Source organism: Musca domestica, unplaced genomic scaffold (genome assembly GCF_030504385.1).
Source record: "Musca domestica strain aabys unplaced genomic scaffold, Musca_domestica.polishedcontigs.V.1.1 19, whole genome shotgun sequence".
Classification (NCBI taxonomy): Eukaryota; Metazoa; Arthropoda; class Insecta; order Diptera; family Muscidae; genus Musca; species Musca domestica.
The window spans coordinates 11,101,302-11,125,105 of NW_026712245.1; the positions used below are offsets into that span (position 1 = coordinate 11,101,302).

Below are 23,804 nucleotides of genomic sequence, written 5' to 3' on the forward strand. Positions count from 1 at the left end.
AATAAGTCCATTATGGTATATGAACTATATAAAAATATGTTTCCCGATTTTAAGTAATTTGAAGGTTTCAGAGCAGAAATAGGCAGAACACATCTTTGCAAACAGTGTTGAATGTAGGTTCAGGTTTTGGAGTAGCAGTTATATAAGGATCATAGTTATACAGAGTGAGATAAAAAAAAACTGCAACAGTCAAACGCCATAATTTTTACATTTTTTTAACTTTATTGTATGAAAGCAAACAAGTAAAAAAACATTAAGTTCGGCCGGGCCAAACTTTTAATACCCTCCACCTTAGGGTAAAGGAAACATTAGAGCTCATTATGACCACATCTATCAATTTTTAGACATATTCATGGGAAAATGTGCCAAAAAATCATCAAAATACCGAATATCGGGAGGTACCATTATATGGGTGCTATACCAAATCGTGGGCCTAAACATGCAATGTTTCGCCACACGGACTAGGACCCATTATGACCTACAAATATCAATTTTCAGACAAATCAGTGAAAAAAATGTGGGCTGTATCGTGTTTCAACGGACGGACAGACAGACAGACGGACATCGTTAAATCGACTTAGAATTTTATGCTGATTATGAAAACATATACTTTATGGGGTCTACGACGAATATTTAAGGATGTTACAAACGGAATGACAAAGTCAATATGCCCTTCTTTCCAAGGGGGAGGGTATAAAAATGTCGGAAATAGCATCAAATTATAGAATTAGTTTAGATTTGTTCGAATTGGTCACATTTGGCACGAATTATGGCCTTCAAACGGCCAATGAAACCGTCACACGCTGCCCGAATGTTGTTTTGCGGTGTTTTGGCCCATTCCCGGCGAAGCGCTTGCTTGAGGTGATCGACACGTTGGTATTTTTTAGTGCCAACCTTGCTTTCCAAAATAGTCCAACGGATTGGTATCCGGAGATTTTGGTGGCCTTCGCTGGAAATGAAGCGAGGAACCTCATTTTGTATTCATTCTTGGGTCACGCGTTCTGAGTCCTGTTGGAATGTCCAAGGTCTGCGGCCAAAATGTTTGCGTGCCCAAGGCGTTAATACACCCTCCAGAATATTTTCGCGATAATATTCTGAATTTATTCTGATGCCACGATCGATTAATACGAGCGCAGAGCGACCATCGGCTGTTATGGCGGCCCACACCATCACCATGGCCGGCGCTTGAGTTCTGGTGGCCCACCGAAGGTGCACATTTTCAGCTGACCTCTTTGGCAAGTAAACATGATCATTTTGTTTGCTAACAAACTGCTGGGCAACGAATGTTTTCTCATCGGAGAAAACCAAATTCGGCATTTCACCACTTTCGACCAAGCGAAGAAACTCTTTAGCTCTTTTGAGCCTATTTTCTTTCTGTTGCGGTGTAAGTTCTTGCAATTTTTGGAATTCAATGGCTTTACCCCGAGCTCATTTTTCAATATTTGCCGAATGGAATATTGCGATATGTTCACTTGTGGTTTTCCAGCCAAATATAAAGAAATCACACTATCACGCTTGAATTCCATCACGAATAAATTTTTTTCTGGACCATTCTCAACAAAATGCTTTTGTACGATTGTAAACAATATAATATGCTGTCACTAGAATAATTATAACAGCTGTCGAACGAGTGGCTTACGAATGACAGTCGGTTGCAGTTTTTCATCTCACCCTGCATATACTTTATAGTGTCTACGACGAATATTTAGGGATGTTACAAACGGAATGGCACTCCTCTTCGAGGTTGAGGGTATAAAAATAATTGATCTTGTACAGAAAAAAATACACATACATGCAACAACATAGGAATGCAACAACAGTATGATAAAAACTGAAAGAGTGCTCGGCAAGGGTAAAATCTGCTCGATTTTGGACCGATTTTTCTCCTACTCAAAAACGAGGAAAATATGCTCACTCGTATTAAAGCAACATCGAAAAATTGAGTTTGCTCGATTTTTTTCTGTTTCCAGGAGCGCACTACAAGATCAAAACTCAAAATAAAATATTTCAATAATTTCCGTGTAAAAATATCAAGAAATGTTCTAATATGCCTAAAATCAAACCTCTTTTCAAGAATTACCTCTAAAATACTTGCGAAAAATGTTTGTGTTTGAGTTTTATCCTTTCTTTGCCAATTTTTAAATTTGAATTCCTTTCTTTGTTTACTCTATAACACGCAACGAATATAAGGTTATGTTTGTTCTTTGCTTCTTGTAAACGATTTATTTGAATTTGTTTGCCTTTACTTTGCAAAAAGTTGATTGAACTTGATGTCTTTTTTTCTGCACCTCAAGTATTTGAACCTTGACGGAAGAGGTAAAAGTATATATATCTACCATTTGTGTGTGTGTGTGTGTGTGTGTGTCTGTTGTCGAAAATGTGATTTTGTTATTTGCACAAAACAGCAAATATTTGAACATTGTAAGGTCAATGAATAACAAATTGACTTTCAATATTAAAACGATTAATCTTGGCGATGGGGTGATATCTTTGTGTGGAGTAACATAATTCCGTGATTTTCACAGTAAATCAGTTATGGTCGAAATTAAAACTTTTCAAAAGAGAGAAGGTAGGAAATGCTTTAATGTCAATTTGTTATGTAATAATAACTGATATTTTATCTAGTTAATATCAGGCTTCATAATTATGTTATACTTATTTGTATTAAGTAAAGCACTAGACTTTTGTAATGAGTCTAAAAATACCACTAACGAGACATTTCAATTAGGCGAATATGTAATGGCAATTCACATTACCTTGTATCTTCAATTAGACTAATTGACAATATTTGGTTTGTATTAGGAAACCAAACGAATTCTTGCTTTAAACAAAAACCAATAACTTACTCAGACATTGGCCTATGAAGTTCCTCCTACCGCCAACTAAAACCTTAAATAAAATTCCCCACCAACACACTCGCACATGTGTAGCATTCTCTCCATTGATAATCCCACCTGACTTGACTCACTTATTTATTTATTCTAATGGTGTGTGTCACAAATGTCATTATAACTGTCATAAGTTTGCGGTCTGAGAAACTAAGTCAATTCATTTACATCGAATATAAACAAATTACACGATTCTACAAACCAAAAGAATTATTTCCAACTCCTTCCAAGTCTAGGTGGCTGTTTGGATGGCGTGGATGGAAAAAGAGTTTGAATGGTCTGGATGTGTTTAATGCTTTACTAGAACATAGCTTGCATAACTTTGGTGTGATAATTTGGAAACTTTCTCTCTTAGGGGACTAGTTATGTAGAGAAGCAATGGTGAGAGGAATTATGTTGATAATTAAATACGAGTGTTAATAAGCAAAATTATTCTCTTTATTACAAAGGCTTCTTATATATTCAGTAACAATACTATTCGTATATATTACACTATGTACACAACATCTTCATATGGAAAACTTGAAAGGACATGTATAACATATATATTTGTAAGTCGTCAGACGGCGCTTCAGTGTTGGTAAATTTATTTTTCATTTTTGTAAACTATTACCAGACTACGGAAGCATTTGAATACTAATTTTGCTAAAGTCAATTTATTTCATTTTTAATCAATTCTCAAGCATAAGATAGTTTATTTAACAATTCTGTAGCTCATTTAAAACTATAGTTTTATTCCCATAAGAAGTATTTATTTGTTGGGGATATTATAAGTTTGATTGTGCCAAAAATTATGTAACACCTCGAAATTATGTAACATCTTCCAATCTTGGCGAGCTGTATCGATATATCTATGGAATTTAGCATTAGGTTAGAATTTAGGGCTGGGCCTGACATTTTGTTTGGTAATCGAACAATACAGGGTGAGATGAAAAAACTGCAACCAACTTCAGACTGCTATCATTTCTTAGCCACTCGTCCGACAGCTGTTAAAATTATTCCAGAGACAGCTCATTATATTGTATACAAGCGTACAAAAGCATTTTGGTGACAATTTTCCAGGGAGTTATTCGTGATGGAATTCAAGCGTGATAGTGTGATTTGTTTATATTTGGCTGGAAAACCACAAGCGGCTATCATTAGAGCACTCCAGCATTTAAATGTGAATAAATCTTTTGTGTCTCATACCATCGCTCGTTATCGTGGCACTGGTAGCGTAACCCGACGTCAAGGAAGTGGACGGAAGAAAGCAGCTACGTCAGCAGAAATGGTTCGAAAAGTAAAGAAGTAACTTGATCAAAACCCGCGTCGCAGTGGCCGAAAAATGGCTCGTGAGCTGAACATATCGCAATATTCCATGTGGCAAATATTGAAAAATGAGCTCGGATTAAAGCCATTGAAATTCTAAAAAGTGCAAGAACTTACACCGCAACAGAAAGAAAATAGATTCAAAAGAGCTAAAGAGTTGCTTCGCTTGGTCAAAAGTGGTGAACTGCCGAATTTGGTTTTCTCCGATGAGCAGTTTAAAAACAAACGAAATGATCGTGTTCACTTGCCAAAGAGGTCAACTGAAAATGTGCACCTTCGGCTGGCCACCAGAACTCAAGCGCCGGCCATGGCCGCCATAACAGCCAATGGTCGCTCTCCGCTCGTAATAATCGAATATTGTCGCGAAATATTCTGGAGGGTTTATTAAAGTCTTGGGCAAGCAAACATTTTGGCCGCAGACCTTGGACATTCCAACAGGACTCAGCACGCGCCATCCATGTATGGTTACAAAATACTTCATTTCCAGCGCACAGTGGCCACCAAAATCTCAGGATAACAATCCGTTGGACTAAAATTTTATGCTATTTCCGATATTTTTGGCTTTCATTAAATGAAATTAAATCAAGTTAAAAAGCAGTAAGTTCGGCCGGTCCAAACTTTGAATACACTCCACCATTTGGAACGAATTTGGAAATTTTAAAAAAAATAAAATCCTTAAAAAATTCTGTAAAATTTTAAAAATTATAAACGGTGAATAATGTAGCTAAAATCATTAAAATATCGTATATAGGGAGGTATCATTATATCGGAGCTGTGCGAAGACCTGGGCCAGCATAGACAATTTTCTGTTACAGGCTATAGCATCCATTACTAACGTCAAATACGTTATCTCAAACAATTTCGGTGGGTATTGTACCTAAACTCGATTTTTATACCCTCCACCATGGGTAGGAGGGTATATTAACTTTGTCATTCCGTTTGTAACACCTCTAAATATTCGTCGTAGACCCCATAAAGTATATATATTCATAATCAGCATAAAATTCTAAGACGATTTAGCGATGTCCGTCTGTCTGTCCGTCTGTCTGTCTGTTGAAATCACGATGTGGGCTCTACATTATTTGACGTAGACCTTTGAAATTTGGCACAAGTGTGTGTATTGTCCCTAGGATGGTTGGTATTGGAAATGGGATATATCGGTCCACGTTTTGGTATAGCCCCCATATAACGGTACCTCCCGATATTCGGTATTTTGATTATTTTTGCCACATTTTTCCACGGATTTGTCTAAAAATTGACCTCTGTAAGTCGTAATGGATTCTAGCTCCAGTGGGGTAACATTATATGTATAGGTCCACGTTTTCATGTAGCCCCCATATAACGGTACCTCCCGTTATTCGGTATTTTGATGATTTTAGCGACATTATTTAAAGGAATCGTTCCAAATTTGGTGTTTGAAGTTCGTAATACATACTGCAGCATAAGAAAGAAAATGGGCCATGTAGGTCCACGTCTTGGTATAGCCCCCATATAACGGTACCCCCCGATATTCGGTATTTTGATAATTTTAGCGACATTATTTACCGGGATTGTTTTAAATTTCGCATGTGAAGTTCGTAATGGATACTTCAGCCCATCCCAGAAAATTGTCTGTGCAGGTCCACGTCATCGTATGGCCCCCATATAACGGTACCCCCTATATTCAGTATTTTGATGATTTTAGCTATATTTTAAACAGATTTTTCTTCAAGTTTCGCATTTAAATATTGTAATAACTTATGACAAAAGTTTACTATGCAGGTCCAAGTCGTCGTATAGCCATTCGGCATTTTTAAGATTTTAACAGATTTTTTTTTTTTGAAAATTGCCAAATTTGTACCAAATGGTGGAGGGTATTAAAAGTTCGGCCCGGCCGAACTTACAGTTTTTTTACTTGTTTGAGGTACCGTTATATGGGGGCTATACGAAGACGTAAACCTGCACAGACAATTTTCTGACATAGGCTGTAGCATCCATTACGAATCTCAAATACCAAATTTGAAACAATTCCGGTGAATGATGTCGCTAATATCTTCAAAATACCGAATAGAGGGGTACCGTTATAGGGGGACTATAAGAAGACGTGGACATGCCCAGCTAATTTTCTGTCATAGGCTGTAGTATCCATTTCGAACTTCAAATACCAAAGTTTAAACAATTCCGGTGAATAATGTCGCTAAAATCATCAAAATACCGAATATCGGGAGGTACCGTTATATGGGGCCTATATGAAAACGTGGACCCACATGGCCCATTTACGAACTTTAACCTACTTGAAAAATAAACATGTGTGCAAAATGTTAGCCTTCTATCTCATGTCGTTCGAAAGATAGCGTGATTACAATAGACAGACGGACAGGGCTAAATCGACTTAGAATTTTACGCTGATCAAGAATATATATACTTTGTTGGGTCTGACATGAATATTTCGAGGAGTTACAAACGGAATGACAAAGTTAATATACCCTCCATTGTATGGTGGAGGGTATTATAAATTTAAAAATTATGGCGTTTAACTTTGTTGCAGTTTTTTTATTTCACCCTGTATTCGTTTCTATTATTTTATTAAAATTCGTCAAAAAGATAGCATATGAAAAGACTTTTATCCTACCGTTGGACACATTTTTTTGTATTTTCGATGTTATAATTGTCTTAGCAAAAAGGATGTGTTGCGTACAAAAATATTAACCTACTATTGAAAATCAAGATTTTTCATATTCATTACTTCTTTTTAATTTAACAAAAAAATTTCAAAATAAAGTTTCCACACCCCTTCACATATGTAAAATTTAAAGATTCCATCCTCAACTTGTTCGCAGAAAACATGAAAAAGCTATTTTTACATTGCTGTTCATCGGATTTGATTATACGATTTCCTGTGTGTTCATTTTAATTGGTCCACCTCCAACATGTCCATGGTAAAACAAACAGTCTGCCTCCATTAGGGAAATTCCTGCACGCATGGAGTGATGAAGAAAAAAGCGAATAATGAAGATAAAGTAGTAACAAGTCGACCATTTAATATCCTATTGATGACTTCCAGATAAACACCTCGCCGGCTGTAATGTTTCTTGTAAAGAGAGTTAACATCCGTCCACCCTGGAGGTTTCGACTTAATTGTGTTTTGGCAGAACCAGAACTGGGGAGAAAAAAATAAATGTTCGCATCTGCTGTTTCGTTTGGTAGCAATTGATGAATGAATACATCTTCATCATAGTCATCTTTGTACACGCACACACACACCCATACATCTGTATGGGCATAGGACATTGCCTACTTGTTTTCCATGTACGACGTTTAAGTGTGCGGTTGGGTGTGCGCACTCGATGCCATGGAAAACAAAATAATTTTATTCATCCTTTTTTCCACAACAGGTTGAAAGTCATGATTGACAGGCGGAGGTCATAGTGATATGTGATTGTATTTCTTTGTTTGCAACACTGATGTATCGCGGCTGGGTAGACAGACTGACAGAATAGCATTGCTGTTGTCGTAGTTGTTGGTCTTGTTGTTGTTGTTAAGAATAGGACTCATCAATTTGTATCGATGTTCCGGAGCTCATATACATTCATAGAAGTACTTGAATAAATATATTAGCATTCATGTCAGTAATTTGTAAATAATGATCTTACCGTGGAGGGCAAATGTGCTAACACAGACATTAGCAGGAATATTTTGTGAAAAGGATATACTTTTGTAGGCAGGAAATTGTAAAGTTTTTATACTTTTAGAGTATTCTTAAAATGTATTTATAAAAAATGTAAAAACATAAAAAGTTAATAAATGTAACATAATTTTTCACTCCCACTGTAAATATCCATTTATGCCAGGTTTCGACCAGCAGTTTATATGCATATGTTAGCCCTCACATCGTCCAATGTCCATTGGTAATAAATGGATTTAGTGCGGTGGTAGTAGAATAAGTGCTGATGTTGTCATCATTACCGTTCGTTCATTCCATCGTTCGCTCTATCGCCAGGTTACCTTCGTGTTCGCCTATGGCTAACCAGGAGTGGCGGCAACAAGTGTCCCATTTCCCATGACCTTTGGGTTGGTTAGTCGTTTGTTTACCTTTTTCGATTATTTCAATCGTTTTTGTTTTGTCATCCACTTGCACGAGGACGACGATAACAATATTCATAGTTTGTGGTCGATACAATCAAGCAGGCCTTCGGTTTCCATGGCGAGAGGGTTGTGACCGGGTCTTTGTAATATTGTCCGGCGTTTCCATTTAACAGATTTCAGTATTTAATTTTATAATTTGTTGTTGATCTTGTAAAGAATACCACAATCACTCCGGGCTGTACCAATGGCAACTCGCCAAAGGTAAGAAAAAAAACAACAAAAAGTGACGATGACCTGATTTACACATCGATGAATGTGTGATGAGTTGATGTTGTACAAATAATAATAATAACAACAATAATAATAAATACGAGAATAACATAAATAACAAATAGTTATTGTAGGTATTAAAATTCAATTATTGATATGTAAACAATGAATGGTGTGGTACCCAAACAGGTGTCGCATAGAAAAGTTGCCAATTGTTATATTTTGATTGTTAGTGTGGGTGAAAGTGTGTGTGTGCAATGTGATGATTGATATTTACACATTGGCATATGTAAATAAGAAATCATTATATTTTTAATATCTAAGGATTCAACACAAAGTAAATAAAATCGAAATATTTGTGATTTAAAAGAAAATAACGAGGGATTAATTTTTATTGCTCATCTTTAGTTTTAAAGTAATCGTTAAAAAGGCCTAATTCGACGGATGACTTTATTTTGCCACGAAAGTGATGACAAAGTGGTTCTCATATCAGGATTTAATTTTTGACCTATTATTTTATTGTCACCAACACCCAATAGTTTATAATACAACCGGTATGATAAATCATGTTTCATCATGTATTTAAAGGTTAAATCCATCCTCCAACTATATGCTTTAGCCGCAGGGGAAAAACATAATTTTACACTCATTTTCAACTTAAAAAATCCTCTACCAAATTCCATTTTAAACTGGAGATCGTTAGCATGGGGCAGCATGGTGGTTATGTGGACCAATATACACGGTGAGATAAAAAAAACTGCAACAAAGTCAAACGGCAAAATTTTTACTATTTTGTTAATTTTTTTGAACGAAAGCAGAAAATATCGGAAATAGCATCAAAGTTTAGAATAAGTTTAGATTTTGTTCGAATTGTTCGCTTTTAGCACGAATTATGGCCTTTAAACCACCAATGAAACCGTCACACCCGAATGTTGCTCTGCGGAATTTTGAGCCATTCCCAGCGAAGCGCTTGCTTGAGGTGATCGACACTTTGGTATTTTTTAGTGCCAACTTTGCTTTCCAAAATACTCCAGAAACAATAGTCCAACGGATGGGTATTCAGAGATTTTGATGGCCATTGTGCGCTGGAAATGAAGCGAGGAACCTCATTTTGTAACCATTTTTGGGTCGCGCGTGCTGAGTCCTGTTGAAATGGCTGCGGCCAAAATATTTACGTACAAATGGCTTTAATACACCCTCCAGAATATTTTCGCAATAATATTCGGCATTTATTCTGATGTCACGGTCGATTAATAGAGCGGAAAGCGAACATCGGCTGTTATGGCGACCCACACCATCACCACTCACCATGGCCGGCCCTTGAGTTCTGGTGGCCAACCGAAGGTGCACATTTCAGGCGACCCGATCATTTTGTTTGTTTACAAACTACTGGACAACGAATGTTCTCTCATCGGAGAAACCCAAATTCGGCAGTTAGTTCGACACCACTTTCGGCCAAGCGAAGCAACTCTTTAACTCTTTTGAGTATATTTTCTTTCTTTTGCGGTGTAAGTTCTTGCACTTTTTGGAATTTCAATGGCTTTACCCCGAGTTCATTTTTCAATATTTGCAGAATGGAATATTGCGATATGTTCAGCTCACGAGCCATTTTTCGGCCACTGCGACGCGGGTTTTGATCAAGTCGTTTCTTTACTTTTCGAACCATTTCTGCTGATGTTACTATTTTCTTCCGTCCACTTCCTTGACATCGGGCTACGCTACTAGTATCACGGTAACGAGCGATGGTACGAGACACAAAAGATTTATTCACATTTAAATGCTGGAATGCTCTAACGATAGTCACTTGTGGTTTTCCAGCCAAATATAAAATAATCTCATTATCAAGCTTGAATTCCATCACGAATATTTTTTTTCTGGAAAATTCTCACCAAAATACTTTTGTACGCTTGTAAAAAATATAATGAGCTGCCACTGGAATAATTTTAACTGCTGTCGGACGGGTGGCTTAGAAATGACAGCAGTCTGAAATTGGCTGCAGTTCTTTCATCTCAACCTGTATTTCGGTTGCAGATTTCTTTTTTCAAAGACTTATAATGAAATTTCATTTGGAACCTTTTTTCTACAAAAAAAAAAAGTTGATACCGTGTTTTGAGCGACATATACTGAAATTTTATGTAGAATATTTTTGCCTTTGATGTCATCCCATAAAATAATATTTTGCTCAAATTCTGTCAGTAATTTTGTGAAGATATTATACACCTAAAATTCATGGATCCCAAATAATCTCTCATTGACTATTTTCGAATTTTCCTGCCCTTTTTTGATTACCTCAAAGTATACACTTCCAAAACGCTGATAGACGTCTCAAATTTTTAGCTCTACTTTAATAATCGACTGTTGTTTTCTTGTAATTATTTTGTGTGTCACACAGTGTAACATTAAAAATGTAGATCAAGCTAAAGTAATCTCTCATAAAATTAGCGGTCGTGTTTCATCAATTAAGACGCAGCACTTTAAAAATTCATAGACACCTTTAAGTTCTATCCTTCTTATTGTATTTTCTCCTACAAAAGATCTAAATAGTAAAAATGGAAATGCGATACAAAAATGATAACACATCCCTACTGACATATGTAAATTACGTGTCCTGTCTACTTCCCATACATGAATATGCTCACGCCTATGTGCCTCTTGATTGAGGATAGTTGACTGACATTCCAAAGTAAATATGTACCAAGCTACATACATCCATACATACTCATGTGTATGTACGTATGTACACATAGTCAACACAAACACGTTAACGTAGACATTTTTGGTTTCAGTGTTTTTTGGGGGATCAATGAACGCAAAATTATGTCTCCCCTTCCCATAAAATTGAGGAAAAGGTCCTTGTAATTTATTATGCGTGTTAAAAAAAAAACAATACAACTCAAAAGACAAAATTGTGTGTAGAAACATACAATTTAAGGAAGGACAAGAAAGGGTTTCGATATAAAAAACAACACTTCAAAGCTTGTGATTTTCAAATCATGAACATTATTGCCATACATATGGCAAGAACAGGGAAATACTTATTAAATAACTTTCAAGTGAATAAAGGTTTGCAGTATAGGATTATTTTTCGTTGTTTGGTAACCGAAAAAATCAGACGGAAAACTAATGAGATTTTTAGAGAATTTTTATGGGAAAATAGAAATTTAAAAATACTTTGGAATGTTATCATTGATGTAGGAAGGATATCTGAAGGATAAAATAATAAAAATATCTCGTCAAAATTTTTATATACATACCCTTTTATAAAGACGTGTTATAAATAAGCAAATCTTTGAGGTGTGAGGATTTTTTCATATTTGTTATATCGTAAAAAATTAAAACGCTATGTAGCCCAATTTAAATTGAAACAAATCCGATTTGTATATAGAAAAGACATCTTGAAAATAAATAGAATACGCACATGGTTATTAGTGGGGAACAAGCTCCCTTTGAATAATATTAAGCTGGACTTTTAATTCAAGAGACTTTGATTTAAATGGGTTAAAAATATCTATGGCACTGTTTATTTATTAATTGTTCCGTTCTTTAAACAATGCCAGAAAAATCGAATTACACAGATTTCTTATATCCGAATAGAGAAAAAATTAAAAATCAGGTAAGTTCGAGCGGGCCGAACCGTTTGGAAAAACTTGAAAATTTTCAAAAATTCAGAAAAATGCCGCTTAAATGAAACCCGTTATATGGGTCTATACGAAGATGAGGATTTTCATAAGTAAGTTTTTCTCATAGACTGTGGTACCCATTACGAAATACCGTATATTGGGAGATAACATTATAAGTGGGCTATACAATGACGAGGACCTGCATACGAATTTTTTTTATAGGCTGTAGTACCGAACTTCAAATATGAAATTTGAAACAATTGCGGTGAATAATGTCGCTAAAGTAATGAACATACCGAATTTAGGGAGGGCCATATGAAAACGTGGACCGACATGACCTATTTACTTAACCTGCCTATTAGCATATACACGTGTTCAAAATTTTAGCCTTCTATTTCAAATCCTTCGAAAGATAGCGTGATTGCGCCAGACAGACGGACATCACTAAATCGACATAGAATTTTACGCAGATCCAGAATATATATACTTTATAGGGTCTATTATGAGTATTTCGAAGAGTGTCAAACGGAATGGTAGAGGGTATAAAAACTCTTAAACAATAGATTTTGTTGTTGTTTGGCTTAAGGCCAATAGTATCATTTTCCTAAAACACTGTGCGACAAAATTCAATTTATTTTTTTAATTATATTTTTATATATTTTTTTTTTATTAAAAATTCAGGAAGAACGTTTGCTTAAAGTATTCACCAATTGGCTTAAGTATATATTTCTTTATTGAAGAGAGCAATATTTCTCAAAACAAAACTGAAAAAAAAAACAGAAAAGAAACGGTAAGATATTAGATGTGTATCTGCGGTTTGAAAGTTTTCATCGGAATGTAACCGAAAAAGAGCAGGGAAGTTCCATCAATTTTTACATTATTTAAAAATATTCGAGTTAAGATTCCTGGGAATCTATACATTTTTGGGGTGTGGTATTTCCGGCAATATTATCGGCAAAAAAACCTAGGGATATTTTTGTAAAACAAATTCACCACCAGTCGAGGCATTAAAGGGGCCTTTCAAAAACTTCCCTAGTTGAAATCGTATAAGAGAAGAATATTCTACAAAATTATTCGTCGTAAATCTTTCTATAAGTCTCAGAGTACACAAAAAGTAAAAACGGAAAATCGATAAAAATAATAAACTTATTTTTGGGTTAATGTCATACTCCATCTAAAATTCGCTATAAATCACCAAAGATATTAATTCTGTATTTTCATTTTATATCAACAAAATATCTGTACCAATTTTGCCAAATACACAATATCCCTCTAATTTTTTTTGCAAAATTGTTCTTATTTTTATACCCTCCACCTTGAAAAGAAGGGTATATTAACTTTGTCATTCCGTTTGTAACATCCTTAAATATTCGTCGTAGACCCCATAAAGAATATATATTCATGATCAGCATCTAATTCTAAGTCGATTTAACGATGTCCGTCTGGCTGTTGAAATCACGATACAGCCCACTTACTTAATGTAGAGCTTCAAAATTTGGCTGAGCAATTTGTATTGTGTCTAGGATAATTGGTATTGAAAATGAGATATATCGGTCCACGTTTGGGTATAGCCCTCATATATTCGGTCTTTTGATAATTTTCGCTACATTTTTCCACCGATTTGTCGAAAAATTGGTATTTGTAGGTCATAATGGGTTCTAGCTCTGGTATCGAAACGTTGTATGTATAGGTCCACGTTTTCATGAAGTTCCCATATAATGGTACCTCCCGAGGTTCTGTACTTTGATGATTTTTAGTGGTAGCTCCGGTGGCGAAATATTGTATGTATGGGTCCAAGTTTTCGTATAGCCCCCATATAATGGTACCTCCCGATATTAGGTATTTTGACGATATTTGTCACATTTTTTAACGGATTTGTCTAGAATTTGGTATTTTTAGTTTATAATGGGTTCTAGCTCCGGTGGAAGAACATTGAATATTTAGGTCCACGTTTTCCTATAGCACACATATAACGGTACCTCCCGATACTCAGTATTTTGATAATCCTAGTCACATTTACCCACGAAACTGTTTCAAATTTGGTATTTTAGAAGATTTTGTAGATGACAATCCTTGAAGCATAAAATTGTCTATAGAGGTTCCCGTTTTGGTATGGCCCTCATATAACAGGCTCACCCACTTTGTTTTTTTCAAAAGTTTTAACGCACTATCCAAACGGTCTTACTGGTATATGAAGTTTAAAGTGGAACACGTTTGAATTCAGATACTTTTATATAAAAATGTTTTCTTCATCCAATGGTGGAGGGTACTAAAATTAGGTCCGGCCGAACTAATTGTTCTTTTATTTTTTTATAAAATTGTTCTTATACTTTTTTAAGTTGATGCGTGAAAGTAATATAAAAATTAGTTTTAGACGGACAGTGTCGAAGGAAAAAAAATAATACCTATTACATTTTACTATTAATGCCCTCCACCACGTTTAAATAGCGAGCTTTTCTTACTGAGATTTATAGATTTACTTAAATGGTAGCAAAAATAGGACTCATTGAATGTGCAATGTATATCCGCCGATAAAATTAAAATTACTGTAAAAATAGTCGTGTATCAAAAAAGTACATTTTATTACAAAAAAATTAACTATTACAAATTGCAGAACATATAGAAGTACCAATCCACAACAATTATGTATTCTTCCTAAAAAATCAACTCAAAAAATTGTTCCGAAAAATCAATTTGTAAGTTTTGTACCCAAAAACAAAGGGTATCACATTCGCTGTACAATTTGTATACTTCAGCTGCAATTGTACGGATTTTCTTTAGAGAGTTGCCAAACCCCACCACAAAAACATTTAGAAAAAGACGTGCGATTTTTCATATTTCTCAATTACAGACAATTTCTGCAGAAAATTATCTATATCGAATATTTTTGTTACGAAAGTCCCTTGTCCACTGTAGGTCAAACAGAATATTTTCATAGATTTGCATTAAACTCATTTCTCAGCTTAGGTCGGCCGGCAGACGGGCTAAAGCTTCTCGAACAACACAATCCTATTTATATTACTAATGATCAAGCTACGCATACAATACAACATTGTAAGAAACCCATATAAATAAAATACTATCATCTTGTTATTTTAAGAAAATCTGAAAATTTTCCTCAAAAAAGTGCGTAATATGTATTGCGTAGTTTCAGAATTATTTATATATATTTAGTGCTGTTAAACATCTTTGAACTTTAGCCTGTGACAAAATGCTTTCATTCCTTTTTTGCTTCCACATGCCTAAAAGAAAACCAAAGCTATTCTTTAAATTGAATTTCAATGGCATGTTTTTGTGACATTATCCTTCTGGGAAGAAGTCCAAACTGGAGGGGGCGCGGGGTCGTCACACACAATAATTCGAGCAACATGTCCTTTTAACGCTTCGGCATACGGACAACAAATACAATAAATAAACACAACAAGGAATCCTACATTTCGTTCCGTTTTTTTTTTTTGTTTTGTATCGTTTACCCCGTTCAACATTTACGATGTTTTATTGTTTCCACTCGGAGGACACTTATGAATGTCGATGTTGTATACACAGACCGCCAGTCTAAGTCGGCAACAACAAACCCAAACAAATATGTACATATGTATGTAGGTTATAGCAATGAGTGTGTAAATAAATACCAACCCATGCATTCTGACAAAGTAAATTTTAATTTTGATTCCTGTGAATTGTTGAAGGTCTACCAGAGCACAGCAACATTGCACAAATGTCTCAGAACAGCTAAGGCTCTTTGAAAGTATTAACGCATTTTCTGTTTCTGTTTCGTTCTGCTCCCATTGCTGTTCACTTACAGTCCATCCTGTCCAATGAATACAACATCGCCGAAATCGTCGTTGGCTAAACTTGGTATTCATACCAAACAGAAATCGCTGAAGGTCATGGTTTTGGGTCAAAGTGGAGTGGGCAAAACCGCCATGGTTGTACGTTTCATAACCCGCCGTTATATTGGAGAATACGATCCGAATTTGGAGAAAGTTTACACATTCAACACGACCTTAGATAATGATTATGTACAATTCGATATCCTGGATGCTACGGGACAACAAAATGTAAGCAATGCGATTTTGGAATATTTTAAGACATTTTCATTGGCATCATTTTTGTTGCTTCTATCATTCCAGGAAAACGATTGCAGTAACTTGGAATCGAACATACGCTGGGCTGATGCCTTCATTTTGATGTACTCCGTCACCGACAAGTGCAGTTTCGATGAATGCAATCGGCTGAAGTTTCTCATCAACTACAACAAGAAGCGGCGTAAATTGGGCTCAAACAACAAAGACTATATGTCGGATGTTCCGGTGATATTGGTGGGCAATAAAAACGATCAAACTGGCGACCGCATGGTCAGTGTAGAGGAGGGTCAAAGAAGATTTCGTGAATTATCCTGTGCCTGCTTCCATGAGATCTCGGTTAGGGAAAGTGTCGATCAGGTATGTGGCCAAAAAGAAGCCAGAATTTCCAACCACTTCATATTTTTTCTCCCCTCTAGGTGCAAGATGTATTTCGAGATGTATTCCGGTTTTGGCGTGTATCCAGTAAAAATCCCAAACTCAAACGTTCCACAAGTGATGTTCAAAACGAGGCCATTAGTCCCGATTCCGGTTGTTCATTTTATGAGACAGCTTCGCTGGCCAATGAAACAAGACGTTCCTTTTTGGTTATCGGCAGTGCCTGCCTGGAGGAAAATGACCATTCCGAATCGAATGATGACATGAGATCGAGTAGCTTGAATAGTTCGCACAGTGAACTGGAGACACCATTCCGTAGCCGGGCCTCAACCGATGGCACTTTATTGTCGAGACCTCGTCGCTGGCGCTATCCACCACCAGGTTGTCTTCTACCCCACACAAATCGTGTTGAACGCCGCATGAGCATCTCGACCCGGGGAAGTAATGCCAGCTACTAAATTAGCTATCAACTGTGTAATTGTCACCAATGAAAACTGACTGTGTAAATAGCTTAGGACAAATTTGTATTTTATATGTATTTATTTATATATTGTACCAAAAGAAAATTTAAAAAAAAACAGTGCAAAGATATACAGACCAACAACTACATGAGTGTGAGTGCGTGTGTTTTACTATATGGATGAGTAGGCTCCTCTGAGATTCAGGTTTGGAATTTAATCATCATCGATTTTAAGTAAATATTCCTCGGCCCTTAACGCCAATTCTCGTATGTTTCGCAAACAGCCAGCAGCTGCCAATTGCAGTTCTTTGTTGGTGGAACCCACACATTCCAATAGAAAGGGTACCACGCCACTCTGAAAATATAATTAAATTATTGTCAAATTAAAAATAATTCATGTTTTTATATTCTCCAAAATTGTATATTAATTTTATCATTTCATTTGTAACTACTCGAAAAACTCATGTTAGATCCAACAAAGTACATGGTGAGATAAAAAAACTGCAACAAAGTCAAACGCCATAATTTTTAAATTTTTTTTTTTAATTAATGAAAACAAAAAATGTCGAAAATAGCATCAAATTTTAGAATAAGCGTAGATTTGTTCGACTTGGTCAGCTTTGGGAAGAATTATGGCCTTCAAACGGTCATTGTGCGCTGGAAATGAAGCAAGAAACCTCATTTTGTAACAATTCTTGGGTTGCGCGTGCTTAGTGTTTGCGTGCCCAAGGTTTTAATACATCCTACAGAATTTTTTCGCGATAATGTTCGGCATATATTCTGATGCCACGGTCGATTAATACGAGCGGAGAGCGGCCATCGGCTGTTATGGCGGCCCATACCATCTCCATGGCCGGCGCTTGAGTTCTGGTGGTCATCCGAAGGTGCACATTTTCAGCTGACACCTTTGGTAAATAAACACGATAATTTTGTTTGTTTACAAACTGCTGGACAACAATTGTTTTCTCATCGGAGAGGGAGAAAAACCAATTCGACATTTCACCACTTTCGGCTAAGCGAAGCAACTCTTTAGCTCTTTTGAGTCTATGTTCTTTCTGTTGCGGTGTAAGTTCTTGCACTTTTTGGAATTGCAATTTCAATGGCTTTACCCCGAGTTCATTTTTCAATATTTGCCGAATAAAGTATTGCAATATGTTTAGCTCACGAGCCATTTTTCAGCCACTGCGACGCGGGTTTCGATCAAGTCGCTTCTTTACTTTTCGAACGATTTCTGCTGATGTTACTGTTTTCATCCGTCCACTTCTTTGACCTCGGGCTACGCTACCAATATCATGGTAACGAGCGATAGTACGAGACACAAACGATTTATTCACATTTAAATGCTGAAGTGCTCTAACGATAGCCACTTGTGGTTTTTCAGCCAAATATAAAGAAATCACACTATCACGCTTGAATTCCATCACGAATAACATTTTTTCTGGAAAATGCTCACCAAAATGCTTTTGTACGCTTGTAAACAATATAATGAGCTGTCACTGGAATAATTATAACAGCTGTCGGACGAGTGGCTTAGAAATGATAGCAGTCTGAAGTTGGTTGCAGTTTTTTTCATCTCATCCTGTATATTCTGTATCAGTGTAAAATTCTAAGTCATTTTACCGATGTCCGTCCGTCTGTTGTAATTGCGCTATTTTTCGAGTTAATGGGGATAGAAGGTTAAAATTTTGCACACATGTGTATTTTTTCAGTAGCAGGTTAAGTTCGTCAATGGGCCACGTTTTCCCAATATTGGGTATTTTAATGATTCTAGAGGCATTATAGACCGAAATTGTTTCAAAGTTCGTATTTGAAGTTCGCAATGGGTAGAAAGACAAAAAATTGTGTATGCAGTTCCACGTTTTCGTATAGCCCCCATATAACGATACCTCTAGATATTCGGTATTTTGATGATTTTAGCGACATTGTTTACGGGAATTGTTTCAAATTTCGTATATCAAGATTTTATAGGTGCTACAAGCTATGACAAAAAATGGCATATGCAGGCCCATTTCTTCATATAACGTTACTCCCCAATATTCGGTATTTTCATGGTATTAGAGACATTATTCACCGGAACTGTTTCAAATTTCGTATTTGGAGATCAGAATCGGTACTACAGCTTATGTTGTTCCGTATAGCCCCAAATAACGGTTTTTTAAAGTTCCACCCAAATGGTGGAATGTTTTAAAAGTTCGGCACGGCCGAACTTAGCTGCTTTTTACTTCTAAATATTTCAATTTTATTTACCTGATGCATGGTAATACAGTTTTGTGGATCCATGGATAATTTTTCCAAAGCCATTGCCGTAGTGCGATGTACCTCGGGGTCATCGCTTGTCATATAGGAAACAATTGGTGTAACTGTACGAAGACGTCCCAACTCTTGCGTATTATTGCCATATGTTGCACAGCTTGCAATAGCCGCAGCCAGATTTTTCCTCAACAGATCCTCGGTGGTATTGACTAGATATGAAGGACATGGAAATTGTATTGCTCAATTATTTCATTGAAAGATAACAAAAAAAATTGTAACAATAAATCCTGATCCTGGTGGCGCAAAAATAGTCCTCCTATCAGAAAATGCTATAAATTTAACTATTGGCCTTAACTAAAGCCAAAAAACATAGGAAGACATTCCAATGTTTTTTGGCTGTAATTAAGACATTAGGGGCCAATCGTAAAATTTATAGCATTTTCTGATAGGAGGATTACTTTTTCGCAACCTGTTATGTTGTTACTAAAAACGACCTACCCAATTCCGCCAATTTATAAATCACTTTCAAATCAGTTAATATGGCCAAGTTGGTACTATCCTTGGCAATGGTGGCAATGGCAGCACACACGGCCGACAATACTAAAATATCTTTCGATTTCAAAAGACCCACCACCAGCTCCATAGCTCCCACCAAACTTCGTACCAATTCCCCCGATTCTCGGGCATTCTCCACACATGGGCATATGGCATATGCCGCATAGGCTTGCACCCTTGGATTGGTATTTTTCAGCAGTGACCAAATAAGACGAACAGCATCCAAGTCCTCCAATATACGCATGCTCTCGGCATCTTCGGCACATTCTTTTAAGGCTTTTGCTAAATTTTCCAGCAATGGAGCATGCGAGGAATTCAGAAGAGACACCAGTGATGGTAAGCCATTGGCATTCCTTAGGACATCTCGATTATGTTGAAATCGTACACATTCGGCTATGGCGCCAACAACATTTGTCAGCACCTCATCAGATTCATCATTGAGCAATGTCACCAAATGGTTGACCGTACGTAACTGATCGAATTTCATGACATTTGCATCGGATACGGCACACATCCAAATAGCACCTGTGGCACCAATCAGCAGCGGTTTGTTCTCCCTTATGGTTTTATCTTTAACTATGGCCACCAAGGGTTCCAAGCCGCCAGCTTCTTTTACCAAATCTCTAGTTGCCTGATCGAAAGCACACTTATAGATGGCAGTGCTGCCTTCCATTTTCAAATCCAAACTGGCCGAGTTTAAATGATTGACAATATCCGCTACCATGTTTTCCGTTCTTATTGCCAATTGAAATTTGGGCTAAGAAATAACAGCGAATGATTTTCATTTCAATTAAATGTTTTGGCAATGACACGATATCTACCTGAGATGCACATTTTTGAATTGTTCCCATAATGGGTATGACCACATCGATGTGACAGGATTTCAGTAGACGAGCCATTAAAGGGACTATTCCACTTTTGCGCATTATCTCCTTGTTGTGTCGTGAATCAGACAAAGACCACAGAGCTCTGGCTCCGGCCCGGGCCATATTCAACAGTTCAAGTTCTTCAAAATTAAGCTCTTCGCGTGGTGTCTGTAAAATACTAAAAAAAGGTGGAACAATAATAATGGGCGAGAAAAATTTAAAGAGAACATGTGAGAAGGAGGTGCTCACTTTTCAAGAAAATGTATATCGTTTAACTTACTGCAGTTTGATATCCAATAAATCCACCAACTTTGGAATGCCACCACAAACTCGAACATATTTCCTCGCCAATCGCACCTTAGCTACATTGGCCAAGGTCTCCGCCGCCACTGTTTTTAAGTTATTCAACGATGAATTCAAGATATCTATAATCAGTGGAATGCCATCCAAGTCCACAATGGTCTTTCGAATATCAATATTCAATGAAATATCTGCCAAAACAGTCAAGGCACCCAGACGGCACTTGTCGTCGTTACACTCCAATATATTCACCAATACATCCAAACCGCCAATGTCCTGAATGGCAAATTGATTAATTTGCGTTGTCAAGTCATAGTCCTGAAGGCAGCACAAAGACACAATGGTGGCCGTTTGATTGCCAGCCTTTATGTACTTCACCAATTTCTGAATGTTATAATAATCGGCTGGTACTTCCGATGAACGGGCCACATCCTTCCAACGTTCTTCTTCGTCGGTCGATGATTCCACTTCAGTGGAATCCGAATCGGGCGCATAAACAGCTTGCTTAATGTTCATTTGACGGTCGGGACAACTGCCACAATTCTTGGCATTATTTTGTGTGCGCCTTGAGCGACGAGATTTTGTGGTCGCATTTTTAATATTTTTCTGCGATTTTTTATCCTTAGCACTGTCCATGGGTGAATTGGTAAAGAGGGGATCGAATGTTACCAACGAAATCAACCGTTTTCAATGGATTCCACAAAATGTATGAAATATGTTTTAGTACTAAAATCAAATTGGAATAAACAAGCCATGTTACCATATCAACATTTTATGCCACATAAATATGGAGAAGCCATCAAGCGGGTGTATCCATGGGGGAATAACAAAACTCACAATCCATACCAGGTACATAGGCCAATAGAACTCCTCTAAACATTTATTTAACATGCTACATCGATTAACGGAAATTTTTGGTCACTCTTTCCAAAATATTTCCATAGATTTTTTTATAGAGGACGGGTTTTATAAAACTGGAGCTCTGATTGTATTCGTCAAAATTTTTCATTTTCCGTAAAAAACAAACATTTTTAACAAAACTATTTGGATTCAAATGTGTTCCACTTTGAACTACAAACTGCAGTAAGATCGGTAGGAGAATGCAGTTATAGTTTTCAAAAAGCCATACAATGGCTTGGGCCGTTATATGGGGGCCATACCAAAACGGGGGCCAATACAGGGTGAGATAAAGAAACTGCAACCACATTTTTTTAATTTTATTGAATGAAAGCAGAGAATGTCGAAATAGCATCAAATTTTAGAATAAGTTTAGATTTGTTCGAATCGGTCACCTTTGGCACGAATTATGGCCCTCAAACGGCCAATGAAACCGTCACACGCTGCCCGAATGTTGCTCTGCGGTATTTTGGCCCATTCCCGGCGAAGCGCTTGCTTAAGGTGATCGACACTTTGGTATTTTTTAGAGCCAACCTTGCATTCCAAAATACTCCAGACACAATAGTCGAACGGATTGGTATTCGGAGGTTTTTGTGGCCATTGTGCGCTGGATATGAAGCGAGGAACATCATTTTGTAACCATTCTTGGGTGGTCCTGTTGAAATGACCAAGGTCGTGCCCAAAGCTTTATACACCCTCCAGAATATTTTCGCGATAATATTCGGCATTTATTCTGATACCACGGTCGATTAATACGAGCGGAGAGCGACCATCGGCTGCTATGGCGGCCAAGCGAAGCAACTCTTTAGCTCTATTTTCTTTTTTTTGCGGTGTAAGTTCTTGCACTTTTTGGAATTTCAATGGCTTTACCCCGAACTCATTTTTCAATATTTGCCGAATGGAATATTGCGATATGTTCAGCCATTTTTCGGCAACTGTGACGCGGGTTTCGATCAAGTCTCTTCTTTACTTTTCGAACCATTTCTGCTTATGTTGCTGTTTTCTTCCGTCCACTTCCTAGACGTCGGGCTATGCTATCAGTATCACGGTAACGAGCGATGGTACGAGACACAAAATATTTATTCACAGTTTATTGCTGGAGTGCTCTAACGATAACCACTTGTGGTTTTCCAGCCAAATATAAAGGAATCACACTATCACGCTTGAATTCCATCACGAATAACTTTTTTTCTGGAAAATTCTCACCAAAATGCTTTTGTACGCTTGTAAACTGGAATAATTTTAACAGCTGTCAGACGAGTGGCTTAGAAATGGCAGCAGTCTGAAGTTGGTTGCAGTTTTTTCATCTCAGCCTAAGACAGGTCCACGTCTTCGAATAGCCCCCACATAATGGTAATTGTGATTTTAGCTACATTATTGACCGATATTTTTTAGTTTCGTATTTGAATATTATAATGACTTACGACAAAAGTTGCCTATGCAGGTCCACGTATTTGTATAGACCCAAATATAACTGTTATATTCGGTATTTTTAATATTTTTTAACAGAACTTTTAACGGATTTTATTATTATTATTTTTTTTTTTTTTTGAAAATTTCCAAATTATTTCTAAATGGTGGATGGTATTCAATGTTCAGTCCGGCCGAACTTACTGATTTTCTACTTTTTTTTTCAAATATTTTAATACCGTTGGAAGAATTTATCAAAAAAGTTAAGAGCAATTATTACCGGAAGAGTAAATAAAATTATTTTTCCCCTAATGTCACAATACATAAAATATTGTATAAAGGTCCACGTCCTCCTATTTGCTTACCTGGAACAAATCCAACGTTTACTTTTTACAAATAATTTATTTACCACAACAGTCGGAATACTTCTCCCATAATTTTAACATTGG

General features: G+C 36.7%; 2 protein-coding genes across 7 annotated transcripts in view; one reads left to right on the forward strand and one right to left on the reverse strand.

Annotated features, from left to right (window-relative positions):
• The window catches only part of LOC101887950 (ras-related and estrogen-regulated growth inhibitor), a 33,143-nt gene extending 15,911 nt beyond the window's left edge, over positions 1-17,232 (forward strand). For 5 of the 6 annotated variants that reach the window (XM_005180162.4, XM_005180163.4, XM_059121290.1 and 2 more), the window contains 3 exons: positions 15,957-16,212; positions 16,285-16,596; positions 16,656-17,232. In XM_005180162.4, the coding sequence (XP_005180219.1) occupies positions 15,957-16,212; positions 16,285-16,596; positions 16,656-17,072 (985 nt within the window). In that variant the 3' untranslated portion in view covers positions 17,073-17,232. Of the gene's footprint in view, positions 1-8,080; positions 8,523-15,956; positions 16,213-16,284; positions 16,597-16,655 lie in introns of those variants that run through there. The other variant, XM_059121289.1, reaches the window with a different exon arrangement.
• A 46-nt stretch (positions 17,233-17,278) lies between these two features.
• LOC131801999 (armadillo repeat-containing protein gudu-like) lies at positions 17,279-22,116 on the reverse strand. The gene is made up of 5 exons (XM_059121285.1): positions 21,029-22,116; positions 20,704-20,926; positions 19,826-20,639; positions 19,322-19,536; positions 17,279-17,429 (listed from the first exon to the last, which is right to left on the reverse strand). Exons 1-5 carry the CDS (start codon positions 21,682-21,684, stop codon positions 17,289-17,291), a joined length of 2,049 nt encoding a protein of 682 aa, XP_058977268.1. The 5' UTR covers positions 21,685-22,116; the 3' UTR covers positions 17,279-17,288.
• Between the last annotated feature and the right edge of the window lie 1,688 nt (positions 22,117-23,804).